At 41.4% G+C, this 21,308-nt stretch overlaps 1 protein-coding gene across 1 annotated transcript in view; it reads right to left on the reverse strand.

The window, feature by feature from the left end:
- The window catches only part of COL16A1 (collagen type XVI alpha 1 chain), a 284,939-nt gene that overhangs the window by 215,168 nt on the left and 48,463 nt on the right, over positions 1 to 21,308 (reverse strand). The window contains exons 3-7 of the mRNA XM_082246984.1: positions 19,730 to 19,847; positions 11,778 to 11,901; positions 4,917 to 5,192; positions 4,747 to 4,827; positions 2,063 to 2,206 (exon numbers count right to left, since the gene is read on the reverse strand). Of these exons, the coding sequence (XP_082103110.1) occupies positions 2,063 to 2,206; positions 4,747 to 4,827; positions 4,917 to 5,192; positions 11,778 to 11,901; positions 19,730 to 19,847 (743 nt within the window). The remainder of the gene's footprint in view (positions 1 to 2,062; positions 2,207 to 4,746; positions 4,828 to 4,916; positions 5,193 to 11,777; positions 11,902 to 19,729; positions 19,848 to 21,308) is intronic.

A 21,308-nucleotide genomic window follows, 5' to 3' on the forward strand; every position in this document is an offset into this window, starting at 1 on the left:
TTTTGTTTGCTGAATCTGAATAATAAAAAACTTGCCTAAAATGCACTAACTTTGAATAAGGGAAATCATGACATTAAGAAGGAAAATAACAGAATTATGTGCATACCTTATTGAGTTTTATAGCTGGACAATTCCCAGTCGTCAGGTCGCCATTGCGACTAAAAAAAACTCTTTGGCGACCAGGTCATTGATAGCTATTACTGGTGGGGAGTTGGGCATTGAAATGCTGAGGCTATTGTTAGATAAAAGGATGGCATCCTCAGCTCTTCCCCCTCTGCCGTAGAGTGCTCCAGGACTGGCAGTCATGTAGTGTTACTTTGTTGCAACCGGCAAAGCAGAGATTTCATCATTCAGTGGGGATTCCATCATGTGACCTTGTCACTACCTGATACCCAGCAAACTGAAGGCAGGCACGGAAGTATTAGGAATGCTACAGAAACCCTGCCCAATGGGGTGACCAACAAAAATAACTTTGCAAATGATAGAAGGCCTCCTCTCCCCTCCAAACAACTGAGCTCTACATCACCAGTGTGATCAACATCAACAGCATGAAGAAAAAACTTACAAGAAAAGAACTAAAAGTCACTGCAAAGTATATCTACTGTAAGTCTAGGTTCACATCTATGCAGCAGCGCTTGATGCAATATTCTGCCATGTTTTACAGTTCGTTGTGCATTTTTAAACCCCGGTTTTGATGCATTTTTGCATGCAGTTTTCATGCATTTTGCTTTGTACGTTTTTTTTTTCTTTTTAACACACTCTGTATTGCTGGTTGCTAAGGAGTGGGCCGGGAAGTCAGGTGTCACATTCTTAACAACTGATGAGTCATCAGCTGTCAGAGGGTTTCCCCGCTGACAGCTGAATGTAAAGAAAAAAAGAATTGCTGGCAAAAAAAAAAAAAAATCGGGAAAAAAACTATGTAGGGTCTCCCCCCAAATCCATACCAGGCACTTATCTGAGCATGCAGTCCGGCAGGTCAGGAAAGGGAGGGGACCATACCAGGCCACATGCCCCTCCCTGCCCAAAAGCACCTTGCCCTCATGTTGATGGGGACAAGGGCCTCTTCCCCACAACCCTGGGCTTTTGTTGTGGGAGTCTGCAGGCAGTGGGCTCATCAGAATCTGGAAGTTCCCTTTAACAAGGGCACCCCCAGATCCCGCCCCCCATGTGAATAAGTATGCGGTACATAATACTCCTACCGATTCACCAAAAAAGTGTAGAAGTGAATAAAGACAGCACAAGAGTTTTTGAACAGTGTCCCACCACCAACACTGGACCCAGAAAAAAGAAAAAAAAAAGCTCAGTTTGTGACTAACGCTCCCGCGGTCTGCCTGCTCCACCATGTGACATTTCTTTAATAGCTAAGGGGCAGGGCCACTCAGTAATGTCACCTGGTGGCACCCCCTGTGATGTCAGTGGCCCAGCATGCACCAGTCAGTGAAGTCACAGGGGGAGTGGTGGCGTCGGGTGTTGTGATTGATGATGGATCTACATGGGGGGACATTGTTTTTTTATTTTTTTTATCTTTTTATCAAGGAATTGTCAAAAACTTGTTAAAGGGGGCTTCCAGTTTCTGATAAGCCCCCGCCCACAGACCCCATAACCACATCCCAGGGTTGTTGGAAAGAGGCCCTTGCTCGTCTCCTCCCTTTTATGACCTGCTAGGCTGCATGCTCGGATAAGGGTCTGGTATAGATTTGGGGGGGGGGGCACACCATTTTTTTTTAAAACATATTGGTGTGGGGTTTCCCTCCAATCCATACAAGACCCTAGGGGTTTTTTTCCAGTTTTTTTTTTTTTTGCCGGTAATTTTTTTTTTTTTTTTACATTAAGCTGTCAGCAGGGAACTGACAGCTGATGACTCATTGGTTGTTAAAGACGCGTCCAGTGGCTTCCTGGCCCACTCCTTAACAACTAGCTATACACAATGTGTTCAAGAGAAAAAAGAAAAACACATGTAAAAATCCATCAAAAACGCAACACTAAAACATTTACGTCTCTCTGTAACACTAAAACATTTACGTCTCTCTGTAAGGAATGTAAATATGAAATCTTGACTTACCGTTTTGCGTAATGAATCCTCAAGGCAGAAGCATCGAGTGTAACTCTGAGGTTTTGATTTTGCAGGCCACTCTACCAGGTTGCTGTTCTGCACATTTTCTACACCCTCCACGTTGCGTCTTGTCTTAGATGCTTCAGCAGTACACTGAATAAGGCACAGATACAAATGTAAATATGTGATCTTCTTCCTTAGTCTATTAGCTTATATAATTTATACCAGGTCATTATCTGCCCCCTATTAAAAAGAGGTTACAAAACAAAACTTAAAAACCTTTGAGCAAATTGTAAAAGGGTTAATATTGTAAGAGTGGCTGTCTGTATTACTCAATACTGCCTTTAAGATAGATGTTCGCATAGCCTCCCTTGCCCAATAATTACTTGGCTTGCTTTCCTGTAGTTTTGACAAAGACTAAAATGCACAATAACACAAGCAGAGAGAGGAGGCTTGTAGATTATCAAGTTATAATAAATAGTAACACAGGATCTATTCAATTGTATGTAAGCAGGATATCAGAAATCTCTTCTAATGTCACCACTGCTAATTTATTCTGGGCCTGCTTGTAATATGGCACAGATCAGTACAATGTAGCTTCTTGAAGCAGGAAAAAATTAAAGGATATCTAAACCCAAAAACAAATTGTAATATATTGCAGCTTACAAGGCCCTGGGTGTGGTGGCTGCAAAGTTTTTTCTTTTTTTCAGGTGAGCAGCCTAAGGCGACATTTATGCTTCTGAGTGGATAGAGTACAGTGAATGAGCGTTAGTCACCCTAGGACAGGAAGTGTGCTACTGGCAGGATCAGTGGTTAATCATTTAACCACTTTAATACAGGGCACTTCCCTCCCTTCCTGCCCAGGCCAATTTTCCCCTTTTAGCGCTGTTGCATTTTGAATGACAATTGCGCGGTCATGCAACACTGTACCTACACCAAATTTATGTAATTTTCCCCCCACAAATAGAGCTTTCTTTTGGTGGTATTTGCTAAACAAATAAAAAAAGACCGAAAAGTTTGAAAAAAAAAAAGTTTTTTTGTTTATGTTATACAATTTTGTAAATAAATAAGTTTTTTCCTGCACTGATGAGCACTAATGAGACTGCACTGACAGGCACTGATGAGGAGGCACTGATGGGGTGGCACTGATGGGGTGGCACTGATAGGCGGCACTGATAGGCGGCACTGATATGCGGCACTGATAGGCACTGATATGTGGCACTGATAGGTAGCACAGATATGCGGCATTGGTGGGCACTGATAGGTGGCACTGCTGGGCACTGATAGGCGGCATTGATGGGCACTGATAGGTGGCACTGATGGGCACTAATGGGCACTGATAGGCGGCACTGGTGGGCACTGATGGGCATTGATGGAGCGGCACTGATCGGCACTGATGGGCGGCACTGATGGGCACTAATGGGCACTGATAGGCGGCACTGGTGGGCAATAATGGGCACTGGTGGGCGACACTAAAGGATGGCAATGATGGACACTTGTGGGCAGCACTGATAGGGAGGACACTGGCGGGCAGCACTGATGGGGAGGGCAAAGGGGGGCTCCCTGAGCCCTGATTGCCATCCCTGGTGGCCATAGTGGGCATCCCTGGGGTCATGGTGGGCATCCCTGGGGTCATAGTGGGCATCCCTGGTGGATCTAGTGGCATCCCCCCCGAGGGTCTGCACTGGTAATCAATGATCTGATTACCAGTGCCGACCCCCCCCCCTGTCAGGGGAGCCGCCGATCGGCGCTCCTTTACTCGTGCCTGTCAGGCACGAACTAAGGAAAGCCGATCAACGGCTGTTCCTGTTTTACTATGTGACCAGCCGTGATTGGACACGGCTGATCACATGGTAAAGAGCCTCGGTCAGAGGCTCTTTACCGAGATCGGAGATGCAGGGTGTCAGACTGACACCTCGCATCATCGATCGCCGCTCTGCGCGCCCCCGGGGGGCGCCCAGAGCTGTGTTATCCTGCCGCCGTCATATGACGTCTGGTCAGGATAACACAACCACATTCCCGCCGTCATTCTGTTATAGGGCGGGCGGGAAGTGGTTAAAAAAGTCAGCCACCACATCTAAAGACTGTAGTAAATTAAATGTTTTTGTGTTTGAGCTCAGATGTGCTTTAAAGTGATTGTAAAGTCTCTTTTTAAAAAATAAAATAAAATAACAAACATATTATACTTACCTCCTCTGTGCAGTGGTTTTGCACAGTGCAGCCTGGATCCTCCTTTTCACTGGTCCCTCTTTGCTGCTCCTGGCCCCTCCCTCCAGTCAAGTGCGCCCCACAGCAAGCAGCTTGCTATGGGGGCACCCGAGCTGAGCTGCAGCTCTGTGTATCTATTGGAGCTGCCATTCGGCCCTGCCCCCTCTCTCTCCTGATTATCTGAGTTTGATGGAAAGCAACGGGAGTCAATGGCGCCGCTCCTGTGTCTCAGCTCAGGAGAGAGAATCCTGGTTATATGTGCTCCTCTGTGAAGGACATTGTGAACAGCTGATCTAGCAACTGTCAATTAATATAAACCGATTGTGCTAATCTAAAAGATGGTTCATAACAGGGTAAATGGGAGGAAATGAACTGCATGGCTCTTCCCCTCTTTCAATGCTAGTTTGTTTGGCCATTCATGATAATAAAATGGTATTAGTACACAATTGATGCTATGTTAAAAAATTAAGACAATGTATATTTACCCCTGAAGGAAGGATCTCACAGCAGCCCTCCTCCATAGCCATTTGGGGATCACAATATATAGAAAACTTTTGGATGTCAAACTGTAAGGAAAAAATAACAAAAAAATGTATAAAATACAAAACATAATGTAAACTGTTCATAAAAATGTATATGTTGCTTTAAAACGTACGTGTATTGGGGATCCAGTTACCACGTCCAACCCAATGAAAGTATACCCTTCGCTTGATACAGCGCCCCTGGGCTCAATAGGTTTGCTGGATATGTAGCTGCAGTCAATGTGAATAGACACAACCCTCTCTCGTACGCTTAGCACTATCTTGTGCCATGCATTGTCAAATAAGGAATGTACTCCATGTCCGGTGAATGTGCAACCAACAAAGTCTGTATCGCGGCCTTTAGCTTGAAAATCCAAACTTCTGTCCTTTCCATTAACTGATAAGGATATCTGTGAAGTAAATATATATATGATGAGTGTCAAGCAAGAAAAATAAGTTATTTTATTACAGAATACTTTATAATTCCCAAAGGGAAAATGGGAAATTGTTGCGACACAGACACACTTAACAAAGACAACACAAGATCACAACAAAGAACAGAACAAGATACAAAAACACAACAAAATTACCAATAACAGCCATTAGCACCAAATAAAACAAATTAAAGCTACACTAGAAATAAAATCATCCACACAAATAAAATACAACATAGAATAAATAACAGATTAAAATAACAGAAAATCAAACTACCAAATGCAAATAAAGCACCACTTTCTCTAACATTACCCCAATAACATTACCCAAATAATAATTAACATAATACCAACATACTATAAAAACAACATAAAATCCTGACCATAAACCAGAATTAAATCTTCACCTCCAGCCCTCACAGAGAAGAATTATGTAACTTGATAACCACAGGCAAAGATGATTTCCTGTGTCGCTCTGTGGTGCAACGTGGTTGTAACAATCTGTCACTGATGGTACTCTGCAGACTGACCAGCGTATTGTGGAGTGGGTGGGAGGAGTTGTCCAAGACTGAACGTACCTTGAACAACATTCTCCTCTCCAACACTGTTTTTAAAGACTCCAATTCCAATCCAACAACATGACTGGCCTTGCAAATCAGTTTGTTGAGTCTGCTGGTGTTGGACACCCTAAACCTGCTTCCTCAGCATGCCACTGCATACAGGAGAGCGCTGGCCACCACAGACTCATAAAACATCTTCAACATCTTCTGGCAGATGTTAAAGGACCTCAGTCTCCTCAAAAAGTAGAGGCGGCTCTGGCCCTTCCTATAGAGCACCTTAATGTTCTTGCTCCAGTCCAGCTTATTATCTATGTTCACCCCCAGATACTTGTAACTCTCTGCTACAACCACTCCTGGGATGGAGATTGGGGTCACTGGTGGCTTCCTTTTTCTTAAAAACCAGAACCAGTTGTTTTGTCTTTGTCACATTTAGATACAAATGATTATTCTCGCACCATGTGACAAATTTCTCTACCACAGTCCTTTGCAAAAGGCCTTCTTATGTGGTCATAGAAAAAAGGTCTGTCATGATAACATGCAAAGAAACAAAAGGCTGATGATTTTGCCCACCTCTGGCAGCCCAGACAGAGTGGGCATTATTAATCCTCAGCCCAGGCAATTAAAGTGGTTGTAATCCTCATGAAATATGAGCAAAGCATATCCCTCCATAGTGTGTACTTGTCTCGGATAGGAGCACTAAGTGTAATTTCTGTCTGCTGCCTCGTTTCTCTGCTATCAGCATAAATCACTTCTGACAAGCTTTCCTGACATCAAGAGAAAAACAGTAACAAAGGAGTGATCTCCAGCCAATTGCCAGCCTTAGCTCTGTTCCTATGTGCTGTGTGAAGGGCGTGTGTCCCTTTCCTCCAAACCAGCTCTCAGAGCTCTCCTCATAACTCTGCAAAGTGTAGCTTCAACACTCTACTGCTTTTTATTGGCAGCTCAGACAAGTTTTATAAATTCTGCACTTTGAAAGGCTATGAAGAAGAGAAGACTGCAGATAAACAAGTACGATGTATGTAGGAGGATTTGTTTCATCTCTTTGTATCACCTGAGGCCAGTCACTTCCCTAGATATATGTAGGGGTTTACAACCAATTTAAGTGTAATTTCTTGTTTGCTGCTTCGTCCCTCAGCTCTCCTCACTGAGCTCTGCAGTGTGTCAGCTCTCTGCCCCCTTTTTTCTGAACACTCAGACAAGCTTTATAAATTCTGGGCTTTGAAAAGATATAGAGAAGAGAATACTGTAGATAATCAGGTACAACTTATGTAGAAAGTATGGTTTCATCTCTCTAATCAACTGAGGCCAGTCACTTCAATGGGTGTATGTAAGGGGAGAGAGTCGGGAGACACTGGAGAATGGGGATTTTGAGTGTGCCCAAAAATCAAAAACTAAAATTATTAGCTAAAAACTATAGGTTTTATTTAGTTGCAAAAACAATAAAAATAGCAAACATATGTTTTACATAAAAACTATTACATATTATGCATGTCACCATCCAATACAGATTACTGGATACTGGGTGATCCCAAAAGGGTACGGATCGATGCGTTTCACCCACAATATAAGCTTCTTCAGCATCCCATTTCCAATTTGTATCAGCCTTTGAGAATCATCCACAAGACATGTGTACAAGGTAATATAATGTCAGCATCTATTTCGAAAGGGTAAGGGAACTTTTGAAATAGAATCAGACATCAGACTAAAATGTTGAATCTGGGTGTTAGAAATATAGGTGAAATCGCCAACGATAGTGTGAATATCTATAATAAAAGCGTGTACACCGCAGACAAGGGGTAAATGAAGTCTAACGAACAACCCCAAATAAACACATCTGGGGTCAAATATCCCCTATCAGATATCTGTGTCTAAAGTGATATACACCATATTCAAAAGATGCAAAGAGTATCCCCTGTCCTAGGTCCAGTAGGAGTAATGCCACCACATCATAAGCTATGCTGAATAGCAAAGAAACTGGGAAGCATTGAGAACAGCCAAATTAAATTACCATTTGTCATTTTTCAAGTGCAGGGTAGAAAAAAAGAACTAAAACCGTTTTTGATGTTAAAGGAAAAATGCACATTTTCTTTCATCCAATAGCCCAATAAGCCCAATGGTCCTTTCAGCAACCACAATGGGTTGACCTGTGTGGTGTTAACATCTTGATGTACAAGGCTTTAACTGGATCCAAAATTAAGATTCAATGGATTGACATTTTTCAGATTTGTGCTGAACCATAATTATTTGTTTTTCTATTTCTGGTCCATCAAAAGGAAAAATGTCATTTAATGTTAATAACATGTTTCACATAGGGATCAATAATATCTGATTTGCCTCAGTTCACGCTGTGTTTACCATCCTGTGATATGTCAGGAGGAAATGTTCAAACAGCTGCGTGTTGAGGGCCACATCGATATTTAAAAAGACAGTGATAGTGTACTTCAGTGAGTATACAGTAACTTTTTGGGTCACTAGTGTAGCAATTACCTAAAAGTCTTTTTTTTTTTACATATTTTTTTGTTCCACATTTAATTAGATGACTGTATTTTGTATGCATATACATTATTCAATTCTGTTTCAGAGATTTATGGGCTATGTGCATACCAAGTTTAACAGTCAGCAAATCTACATTAGTCACATTCAGGATTTGTAAGTATATGTAAACCTGAGCACACTTTTTTCTGTTGGAATGTGGTGAAAATGAATTTCACCACCTCCGGAGCTGGCCCTGTGCTGGCTGTTCACCACTCACTTTTAAACATAGAAGCCAGGAGTGGGTAACAGTGCAGCTCCCCTGGCAACTCCACACAGACTATGCACTGAAAAACAAGCAGCAGCCATGGGAGGTACTACAGCAGGCTGAGAGGTGAAAGGTAATAATGTGGGTGGAGCTTTGAAATGAAGGGGGAGGGACAAAGGTGAGAACAGTGGAAGGGGTGCATGTGTGCAGATGGTGGGGTGGTGGTGCAAAGGCCAGAGCTGAGGAAGGGTGCAGAGATGCAAGTGAGATATGGAGGGGGGATGCAGAGGTAAGGAGCTGAGTAAGAGGGCTGAAACTTGCCATCTGTACAAAGTACACTCTTGAACCTTGCACCCCATGCGTAACTCACTCCTAAACCCTGCATTGCATGCATAGTGCACTCCAAATCCCTGCACTTCATGCATAGTGCACTCCTGAACCTTGCACTCCACGGGTAACGCACTCCTAAACCCTGCTCTCCATGCATAGTACACTCCTGAGCCTTGCACCTAAAGCATTTCTAAACCCTTGACCTTCATGCAAAGTGACTTTTGAACCCTGCACACCATGAGTAACATACTACTGAACCCTACACTCTATGCATACTGCACTCCTAAATTGTACATACTGCACTCCTGAACCCTCTGCAATTCACACTCCTGAACCCTGCCACTCTGTTTGTTATGCACTCCTGTTTTATGTAGCAATGCCATTTTAAGACCTCCTACTGTTGCAATTGGTCCTAGTGCAATTAGGCAATACTGTACATTTGACATGACGTGCATAACAAGCCACATTTTTACTCACTCTAAGTAAGGAGCGTGCGTCGAGGTCCATGAGTTCATGCACCCCCTGCACTCCCTACAGTCTGTTGATTGGAGACAATGAAGGCAAAGCAGTGCAGTGATAGGTCATCAGCCTGTTCATTTCTTCCTCTTTTCTGCATGGCACTTGTTTTCACATGTGTACTGCATAGCCTGATTGGCTTCTGGTGCTAGATCTAACATTGCTACTCCTTTTGCACAGGCAACAACAGGAGGCTAATATCAAGGTAGTTACATTAACTGTATTTAAATCTAATTTGAGGGCCCATCCACATTTGAGCACTGTTTGTAAATCACATGCCCCAAAATCCACAGGAAGCGGTGCATGCATCATTTTTACCAACACAGGGCACCACAACACATGGTAGTGTGTTAACAAACATTTGGTACATTGCAATGCATAGGGGGAGAGCAGCTAGACAATGAAAGGCATCACATGGCATCAACATGTGTCTTAATGTGTTTAAAGTGGGTGAAAAGTCTAAATTATTCTTATAATGTTTACTTCCCCCTCTGTACTTGCCTCTGTTCTTTCAATAATTATTATTGAAAAAATGTTCTATAATCATCCAACATGTAGGAGGTCATCAAACACAGCTAGCCAAGTGGTAACTCAACATTAGCCCAGAAAAAAAAGTAAGATAGTACAGCAAAAGAACCCAGCCATTAAACAGATCAGGTAGACAGTGACGATACACATGTTACCAATATGAAGTCATAGGTATCCAAAAGTTGTCCAATGAGTTCACCAGGGGAACTCATTAGCAGGGCTAGATAGTATAATGATCTATAGCCCTATTATAGAAAAAAAAAAAAAAAAGAGGAAAGTGAGAAAGAAAAGGAGAGAAGGCAAGGAGAGGAGAAAGAAGGAAGGATCCCAGGGACTTCAAAGATATTGTGCAATGTAGCCCGAATAGTACCAGTTTAAAGGTCAATATGCATTTAACGTGCCCATGGACCCCAAACTCTTTTAAAGCGACTAATCGAGTCCTGAATAAAACCCTCTCATGAGACATGATCCAGGACTAATGTACTTGAGAGACTGGAACTGAAGTCTTGTTCCACAATCCAGCAACAGTTAGTTTGGCTGCCAAGAAAGTAAAGAAGGCCAGTCTCTGAGTAGATCAAGAAACCTTCTCCAGCAGATTATTCAAAAGAGTACCTCATGGCGTTTGTAGAAAATTGCCTTCAAGCAAGGGAAAAAACTCTGTTCCAAAAGCCCTAAAGTCTAGGGCATTCCCACCAGATATGAAGCATTATCCTTGGCATTTGGCAACCTCTAAAGCAAAAGGGTGAAACACTGGGACAAAGCTTCAACAGCTGGGCAGAACTAAATATCATCTAGACATAACCTTTTTATATTAGCCTCAATTAACGACACATTATATCGGGATGCCGATATAAAACCGGTGGAAGTTGCCATGCCAAGCTTCCAAATCCTGGACAAAAATCTAAATCCGCTTCCCAGGCACTTCTGTAGGACCATTTAATGGAAGATTTCATTAAGAGCCCATAGTTGGTAGAGATTCCGCCTCTCTGACCCATGCTCTGTATGCACCACTTCTGGTCTGGCCATAATAAATGTAAATAATGAGAAATTTGATGAAATCGGAAAATTTTCAATGGTAACATTTTGAAGACTTCTCAACAATGTCGTAGAGTGAATGGTCCCCTATGGGTAAAAAAAATGGCCTAGTCTATAAAGACCCTTATTCAGCCACCACCTGAAGGCCTTTGGGTCAATGCAGGGTGATTATTGAACAGATGGGCCAAAAGGTGGAAAGAGAAAATAAGAGCAGTGTTATTCTTCAGTCTGTCCCATAACACCAAAAGTAAGAGAATGTAGGAACCAATATGGGAGGGCATAATTTTGCAGGTCTCCACTTCAAATATTTCAACCGTTTGCTTTTCCATAAAGACTGTACTTACCTCTTTTTAATCCACTCTGGTCTGGTCACGTGATTCTACAGCTCTGACTCCCCTATGTCAGTGTGTGGCTGCTGCAGGGGAGAGGAAGGAGGGCTGACAATGGTCGGGCCATGGGAGCCACTGGGCGACATCATGGCTCCTGGAATTCACAGCCATTGCTGAGTGCTCCCTTACACAGGAGAACCAGAGCTGCAGGATCAAATGACCAGACTGGTGTTGTTAAAGGTAGTTGCACAGATCAGGTGGGCCTGATTTGTAGTAGGAGGGAGAGATTGTTTTCTTTTAGGAATAGTTAGTGTTAGGTTTTTCTTTCACTTTAAGGACTACATAACTGCATTATACTTTTTTTTACTTTATATATGTGCTTTGAATTTCGTTTTAGACAGAATACATTCATGTGAATATGTAAAAAAAAAAAAAAAAAGGCTTTGTTTCCTGTATAACATTTGGATATCTAAATATCAGTGGAATCAACTTTTACAAAAACCAGTGTAAGAATGTGTCTTACCTGTGGGTATCCCATTCGGTCGCTTATTTGAAAGAGGTACCAGTCTTGATCTGTTGTCTGCTTCTTTAGTAACAGGGTCATCACCAGCGTGAACTCATCAGGCAACCCGAGAGGAAACACCTGTCTGAGATGAGAAAACGAAAGTTACTTCTTAATATTGAGCAGACTTTGCCTTATACCTAAAGAGTTGAACAACTTTTGGTATCTGTTTTGGGTAGAGTGTCTGAGCTCTTTGTCCTGGAACAATAAAGTTGATTTTAGCCCTGTGCAGAAACAGTGTGCAGCCTCATGTTTACATGTGCAAACCCTCACACAGTGTTTCGTGTTTTTGTGTATATGTACCTTAAAGTTTCACTAAACCCAGACTATGAAAAACTCTCATTACACACTATATAACAGAGTGTTCATACTCACAAAGCCACTAAAGCATTTGTTTTGTGTAGAGTGAAATATACCTGGATAACCCTGCCTTCAGCTGTCCCTCCCATCTTTTCTGTGTCCCCATTGCAGGCTGAGATTTTGTGGACCAGCTGGTGTCCTCTACTGAGCATGCCTAGTTCTAAGCTCTTCGTTTCCTGCTTTTTCTTTTCTGTGCAGCCCATGTGACTACAGAGTCACACATGTGGGTATATACACAAAGTAAATCACACTTCACTCCCTCCCTCCTCTTCCATGTCCTCCTATTGCTAAACACTGTAGGAGCAGACTATAGTATGATTGATGACATTCACTAAGAAACTCCCAAAAATCTTAGTTTAGTTATAAATAAGTATTACATATATTGCATGTAAATGCTAATACCTGTAAATAAAAAAAAGAACCTTGGATGCAGATGCGGTCTGAACAAATTGAAAGCTGGTGTCAAAATTAATGCACAAGAAATACACATTTGATGTTCAATAAAGATTTATTGGGGGCTAAAAAAAAAACAGTTTTTTTTATGTTTAGAATTTAATCTGAATTGGTTTTCTGAATTTTTTTTTGTAGTCATGTGATTGGCACAAAACCAATCAGGGCTGTGCAGACAGACTCATACTGCAGTAATAGAAGCCCCTTCCAAGAATCTTTCCTTACAGATGCCAAAGAACAGAGAAAGATCATATGACCACACAGCAGCGCTGCAGGAATAAGGTATTTAGGATTAAAAAAAAAAAAAAAAATAGAGTGGCATGGTAAATATAACACTTCTCTATTTAGTATCACTTTAATGCTTTAACCACTTAAGCCCCGGAGGATTTGGCTGCTAAAGGACCAGGGGTTTTTTTGCGATTTTTTACTGCGTGACTTTAACGGACAATTGCGCGGTCGTGCGACGCTGTACCTAAACGAATTTGACGTCCTTTTTTTCCCACAAACAGAGCTTTCTTTTGGTGGTATTTGATTACCTGTGCGATTTTTTGATCACGCGCTATAAACAAAAAAAGAGCGTAAATTTTGCAAAAATAACAATATTTTTCACATTTTTTTATATGAAATTCCCCCAAAAAAGTAAAAATCAAAATTTTTTAACATTTTTCGGCCAATTTGTTTTATGCTACCTATGTTTGGTAAAAAAAATCGCAAAAAGCGTATTTTGATTGGTTTGCGCAAAAGTTATCGCGTTTACTAACAAAGAGAAAGATTTTTGTCATTTTTGGTGTTTTTTTTTTAAACGCGTAATGGCGGCGATCTGCGATTTTTTTTTCGGTACTGCGACATTGCGGCGGACAGATCGGACCCTTGACTGACATTTTTGACACTTTTGGGGTTACCAGTGACATTACTGCAGTAATCAGTGCTATACATATGCACTGTTACTGCAAAAATGACACTGGCAGGGAAGGGGTTAACTTTATTGGACAGGGAGGGGTTAAGTGTGTCCTAGGGGCGTGCTTTCTACTGTGTAGGGACATTCCTATTGGTGTAAAAGCAAAGATCAACCGTTCTACATAGTAGAACGGACAGATCTTTACTTTTACACAGGGAGAACTGACAGGCAGCTTGTTTACACAAGCTGCTCTGTCTTTCTCCCTTCACAGGAGCGATCGCAGTGTGACTGGCGGACATCGAGTCCGCCGGTCACACGCACTGACTTGCCTGTGAACGAGCCGCGGCGGGCGCGCGCCTCGGCGGGCGCGCGCCTGCCCGCGATAGGCTCGCAAGTCAGTGACAGGCGAGTGACGTACCGATACGTCACTCTGCCTGGCCGGGGCTGACCGCCGCAGTAGTCGTGCGGCGGTCGGCAACCGGTTAATGCACATTCATATTACATAAAAGAAATTGCAAACATTGATTTGTGCTCTTTAAAGTATATCTATAATCAAAAATGTGTCAAATCATATATTCTTTCAATTTATTTCTTATTTATTTAATTTTATTTCAATTATTTCTCACCTGCTTCTAATAATCTAAACAATCTTGAAGATTATACACTTTGTTAGGATCCCCACACATTTACTTCCTTGAATTATATGACACGTATTTACTATGTCCTGTGGGTAGGTACTGCTGTGTCACACATTTCACAAAGCCTCCTGAACTACAGAGGTGCTGAGAGGAATCACTGCTTGCAGACAGCAAGGTACCATGGGATATGTTGTCCTTAGAAATTGAAAGTAAATTGTAGAGGAAGCTGCAAAGGATGAAGTGACTCAGGAGGTTGTGGAAACAGATGGTCAGCAGACTGGCAGAACTCAACATGAGGGAAGAATTTTTAAGCAAGCTTATATTGGATTGTCAAATATAACTATTGTTTGTATGATTATTATTATTTTTATTATTATTACAATGCTGTCCATTTATATACAGTATCTCACAAAAGTGAGTACACTTCTCACATTTTTTTAAATATTTTATTATATCTTTTCATGTGACAACACTGAAGAATTGACACTCCCGCTACAACGCAAAGTAGTGAGTGTACAGCTTGTATAACAGTGTCAATTTGCTGTCCACTCAAAATAACTCAACATACAGCCATTAATGTCTAAACCGCTGGCAACAAAAGTGAGTACACCACTAAGTAAAAATGTCCAAATTGGGCCCAAATTTTCAATATTTTGTATGGCCACCAATATTTTCCAGCATTGCCTTAACTCTCTTGGGCATGGAGTTCACCAGAGCTTCACAGAAACATAGAAACATAGAAACATAGAATGTGTCGGCAGATAAGAACCATTTGGCCCATCTAGTCTGCCCAATATATCTGAATCCTATGAATAGTCCCTGGCCCTATCTTGTATGAAGGATAGCCTTATGCCTATCCCATGCATGCTTAAACTCCTTCACTGTATTTGCAGCTACCACTTCTGCAGGAAGGTTATTCCATGCATCCACTACTCTCTCAGTAAAGTAATACTTCCTCATATTACTTTTAAACCTTTGCCCCTCTAATTTAAAACGGTGTCCTCTTGTGGTAGTTTTTCTTCTTTTAAATATGCTCTCCTCCTTTACCGAGTTGATTCCCTTTATGTATTTAAAAGTTTCTATCATATCTCCTCTGTCTCTTCTTTCTTCCAAGCTATACATGTTAAGGTCCTTTAACCTTTCCTGGTAAGTTTTTTCCTGCAATCCATGTACTAGTTTAGTAGCTCTTCTCTGGACTCTCTCTAGAGTATCTATATCCTTCTGGAGATATGGCCTCCAGTACTGCGCACAATACTCCAAGTGAGGTCTCACCAGTGTTCTGTACAGCGGCATAAGCACTTCTCTCTTTCTACTTCTTATACCTCTCCCTATACATCCAAGCATTCTGCTGGCATTTCGTGCTGCTCTATTACATTGTCTTCCCACCTTTAAGTCTTCTGAAATAATTACTCCTAAATCCCTTTCCTCAGATACTGAGGTCAGGACTGTGTCAAATATTCTATATTCTGCCCTTGGGTTTTTACGCCCCAGGTGCATTATCTTGCACTTATCCACATTAAATTTCAGTTGCCAGAGTTCTGACCATTCTTCTAGTTTTCCTAAATCCTTTTCCATTTGGCGTTTCCCTCCAGGAACATCAACCCTGTTACATATCTTTGTGTCATCAGCAAAAAGACAAACCTTACCATCGAGGCCTTTTGCAATATCACTTATGAAGATATTAAACAAAATTGGTCCCAGTACAGATCCCTGAGGTACCCCACTGGTAACATGACCTTGTTCTGAATGTTCTCCATTGACTACAACCCTTTGTTGTCTGTCACTCAGCCACTGCCTAATCCACTCAACAATATGGGAGTCCATGCTCAATGACTGCAGTTTATTGATAAGTCTTCTATGTGGGACAGTGTCAAAAGCCTTACTAAAATCTAGATATGCAATGTCTACTGCACCTCCACTGTCTATTATTTTAGTCACCCAGTCAAAAAAATCTATAAGATTTGCCACTGGAGTCCTCTTCCGCTCCTCCATGACGACGTCACAGAGCTAGTGGATGTTAGAGACCTTGCACTCCTCCACCTTCCGTTTGAAGATGCCCCAAAGATGCTCAATAGGGTTTAGGTCTGGAGACATGCTTGGCCAGTCCATCACCTTTACCCTCAGCTTCTTTAGCAAGGCAGTAGTCGTCTTGGAAGTGTGTTTGGGGTTGTTATCATGTTGAAATATTGCCCTGCGGACCAGTCTTCAAAGGGAGGGGATCCTGCTCTGCTTCAGTATGTCACAGTACATGTTGGCATTCATGGTTCCCTCAATGAACTGTAGCTCCCCAGTGCCAGCAGCACTCATGCAGCCCCAGACCATGACACTCCCACCACCATGCTTGACTGTAGGCAAGACACACTTGTCTTTGTACTCCTCACCTGGTTGCCGCCACACACGCTTGACACCATCTGAACCAAATACATTTATCTTGGTCTCATCAGACCACAAGACATGGTTCCAGTAATCCATGTCCTTAGTCTGCTTGTCTTCAGCAAACTGTTTGCAGGCTTTCTTGTGCATCATCTTTAGAAGAGGCTTCCTTCTGGGACGACAGCCATGAAGACCAATTTGATGCACTGTGTGGCGTATGGTCTGAGAACTGACAGGCTGACCCCCCACCCCTTAAACCTCTGTAGCAATGCTGGCAGCACTCATTCATCTATTTCCCAAAGAAAACCTCTGGATATTATGCTGAGCATGTGCACTCAACTTCTTTGGTTGACCATAGTGAGGCCTGTTCTGGGTAGAACCTGTCCTGTTAAACTGCTGTATGGTCTTGGCCACCTTGCTGCAGCTCAGTTTCAGGGTCTTGGCAATCTTTTTATAGCCTCTGCCATCTTTATGTAGAGCAACAATTCTTTTTTTCAGATCTTCAGAGAGTTCTTTGCCATGAGGTGCCATATTGAACTTCCAGTGACCAGTATGAAAGAGTGAGAGCGATAACACCAAATTTAATACACCTGCTCCCCATTCACACCTGCGACCTTGTAACACTAATGAGTCACATTACACCAGGGAGGGAAAATGGCTAATTGGGCCCAATTTGCATATTTTCAATTAGGGGTGTACACACTTTTGTTATCAGCTGTTTAGACATTAATGGCTGTGTGTTGAGTTATTTTGAAGGGACAGCAAATTTACACTGTTAATAAAGCTGTCCACTCACTACTTTACATTGTAGAAAAGTTTCATTTCTTTAGTGTTGTCACATGAAAAGATATAATAAAATATTTACAAAAATGTTAGGGGTGTTCTCACTGTTTTTAGATACTGTATATATGATGGTGTGCGCTGTGTTGTTGTATTGCGTGCATTAGTACATGCCTTACCACAACACATAATATATGCATTGGTACAACATGATGCAACTCATTCTGAATGGCACCCCAGCCCACCTGGCCAAGGGGAGTGTGCTGCAGCATAGTGCAGACAACACACGTGACATATGTTTACAGTGCGCTGCCACTAAAATGTTCGTGCATCATTTGTTAGCAGTGCACTGCATTACTACACACGCACAAATGACATTGGGGTGCCATTCAGAATGATTTGCACCAGATCACATGTATTCATTTACCCTGTTGCCGTGTGCTGCTGTAAAGCATGATAGGGCAAAAGTGTGAATGGGAGCTCCACTGGGAAAAAAGTCCCTCACTTGTATGCTCACCAGCACAGGACAGCATTATGCAGGAACATCTTGTGTGGTATACATAAGTCTCTATACTAGGTGTTGGGCATTTACCTTTTATCCTCGTCTGGAATAACGCCAAATCAGCTATAAAACTTGAAGTACTGTTCCACATACAACGATGATTGTCACCCTATTTCCTAGTATTGCGCCCTCTAGTTTGGTGGTCTTCCCAAGGGCCGGTGAGACTTTATTCACACCTAATATTACCATTCCACCTTGTTTATAATGGCGAGTTGAACTATATGGTACCTGGATGATAAATTCGTAGCAAGGATATTTTCTACTGTTTACCAATACCTATATATGAGATAGGAGATCCAGAGGAAGCGGATGTCTCCACACCCTATTATAGGGATGCCAGGGCTGAATGAGAAGGGGTTAAGTATACCTATTAAGATTGCTTCTAATTTTTCACCTAATCATTTAGACTTATAGCAGCCGAACACATCAAATAAATTACAGCATAAAAGCATAAAAAAATTGTGTGAGTGCCAGATTGTGCAAATCTTTCCAACACTTCCAGACACAAAAAGCAGTGAGAGAGGTAAAAGGCAAATGGCAACTATTAACATATCTCTTGTGGAAGCAGCTTTAATCCACATGTTCAGAAGTGTGCGTTCTTCTGAGATTTATTGTTGCAGGTCTCTGCTGAATATCCATTAACAGATCAAACTTCTTCTTTAAAAAAAAATAAAAAGTGAGATATAAAACAAGAAAAGTGCAGACAGTTTGCACAACACTGTCATTTTATTGGAACGGGTAGTCAAGGTTGGTGGTTTAATTACAGCTCAGAGAATAACTAATTATACTTGCAATCTCATTATGATGCCAAAAGAGAACTTGGCACTAACTAGGCCTCCAGCCTGTGGGGAATTCTCTAATTTAATACCGTCACTCTTGGCCATGAAAGGGTTGATCGTGTGTGACAGTACCTTGATTATTATAATAACAAAGTCTTTTTGAACAAGACCTTAGGCCATTGTGGATTCACAGAGTAAATACAAGCAAGAAAGTCGCTTTTATGGCTCAATCCCGTAGCGCCATGGTGTGTCCTGAATTAACCTCAGAAATATATGGACGCTTACAGGGCACACTTAGCCCTTCCACCTCTTGTTCTAAGAAGGCTATTAAAAGCAGACACTATCAAACTGTTATGCATTCTCTACCCTAACTCATCTCAGAGCTTCAACATACGCGTTCGAAAAAAATCTACAGATGGATATTTGAGCATTTTATAGTTGCTGCTTACATTATGTCCACAATTATATAGATGTCAAGAGGATAGACTGAAAAACACTGTTCACATTCAGAAAATAGTCCTGGTAATAGGGCATATTATAATGTCTTATAAAAACACAGACTGCCCATTTTTTATTTTTTTTTAAATTAATTCCATAGTGATATCACTTAAATCAATACCCCCCCCCCCTTTACAGTTAAAAATGTATTTTTTTCTCAATGTAGACTTTTTAGATTTTTTTTATGCATCCAATCCAGGATCATCTGGGAAGTTTTCCAAGATTTAAAAAAAAAATTAAAACGCATGCAGTTCTCCATTGCGTAATGTGTTGGAGAGGTGCCTAGTCTGATACTTCTCTCGAGGATCACATTTCAGGATTAGCAAGGGTTTTACGAGATGCCGAAATTGCTGCCTGCAGGGTATGCACCTACAGAATATCAATCATACCAGACTGCCATATCACTCAGGAGAGTAAGAGGTGGGGCATGATTAAAACTCTTTCAAACCTTGTAGGTGGACAAAGTTTAATTGATCATTAAAAACGACTAATAAATCTACCCTGGGACTTCCTTGGATACCTGGGGCTGCGCTTTACAGTAGAATCTAATAACGATTTTTTTATGTGGCACTCACACTGTCTGCTCCACGAGCCTGGCCCCTCCTAACCGCATGATGACAGGTCCTCTGGGGTTCCGAATCTTCTTTACAGAACTCATTTTCTGGAGAGAAAACCTCCTGATCAAATTGAAGCCTGGAAGAAAGGAAAAAAAATGTCATTTATCAATATTTTAGCACTTGTCTTGCTTAAAAGAAACCAGTTTCCTTAAAAAAGGAAACCTAGTAAGCCTCAAACTGTTGTCATTTTGGTGTCTAGTTTTATGTGCTGACTCACAATCAGTATGCCTCTGCTAACATTACTAAAACAAATTAATGTCTCTCTGCAGGGCATACATGTTAAGACAACTCTGCTCTCGACTCATAATATTACTCCTATCTATCAATGTTTCAAGGAACGCTCCCCTAATGTACACAAGGCAGCGACAGAAAGCAAAACGAATTGCATTTAAAAGTTTCCTGCATACAACTGATATTATGTATTGTTCTGTTAAGGAAAATACCTTGCCTGATAAAGTTGAAGAAATAGAAAATATTGAAAAACAGGCAATAAATATAAATATGAATCCCGATTGACACCAGAATCGCACAGTGGTTCACACTGAGATCTGCAAATCGCTGGGGGTGTCAATGTAAAGTTAATGACATCCGCAGATTGATTTGCAGATCGCAGTGCGAACTGTGAAATGGTGCAGGAATCGGATTGCATAGGTGTTAACACAAAAAAAGGGTCCTGCGCCATGCGATTTCAGCCATACCTTTTGTTTGACTGAAATCACATCGCAGAGACATCGCAAGTGATCTACATAGCAATGCGGTGTGAATCACATGCAATGTCTGGCATCGCACTAGTGTGAACCGGGCACTTTAAGTTGAGATGATCAGAATAAAAGAATATTGTGCTTTCTGTACACTCTTACCAAGAGAAGCAGTCCGAAACATCCATTCCACTTTTGGGGAAGAGGGCAGCTTTAAGCTAACAGTAGACTGGAAAAAATATGAAGCAGGGAGTAGGAAATGTTTATGTTCCTGGAACGCTCAGCTATGTTTACTTAGAAATAATTCATGACAAATTGCAACCTTTCTTATAAATATTTTCCTACAATAGTTGCTCGAATATATATTTAGGATATGGGAATTTGTTCAAAACACTCCATGGAGTATGTTGTTTTTAGAGCTCTAAATTATTACTATTTTGTTTTTAATTCATGTTTAACCAGTAAATATATGTTTACTGCAGTTACTTTAGTTCAAGGACATTTTTTGTTTGTATTAATAAATCGGATGTCTGTATTCAGATATCATGCTGCCCTAAGAAGATGCAAATGAGGAGAGCACCACAAGTTTGCTGTAAGCATAGTTTTTTTTTATGCTTAATATAAAATTCAATAGTACAGTCAACATGTTTCAGGGGCTTATATTCCCCCTTCATCAGGGACTGTGTACTGGCAGTAATAGAAGAAATACTGAACAGTAAAAAGAGTATGCTCTGCTCCGAGCTGGAAAACAATGAAAACAGAACCTGGCACAGTAATTTTAGAATTACAGAAACAATATCTGACCTGCAAGGCTCTGCTCTGGCTCTTTTGGAAGAGTT

The sequence above is a fragment of the Pelophylax lessonae genome, assembly GCF_965119305.1.
Source record: "Pelophylax lessonae genome assembly, chromosome: 2".
In the NCBI taxonomy this organism is placed as follows: Eukaryota; Metazoa; Chordata; class Amphibia; order Anura; family Ranidae; genus Pelophylax; species Pelophylax lessonae.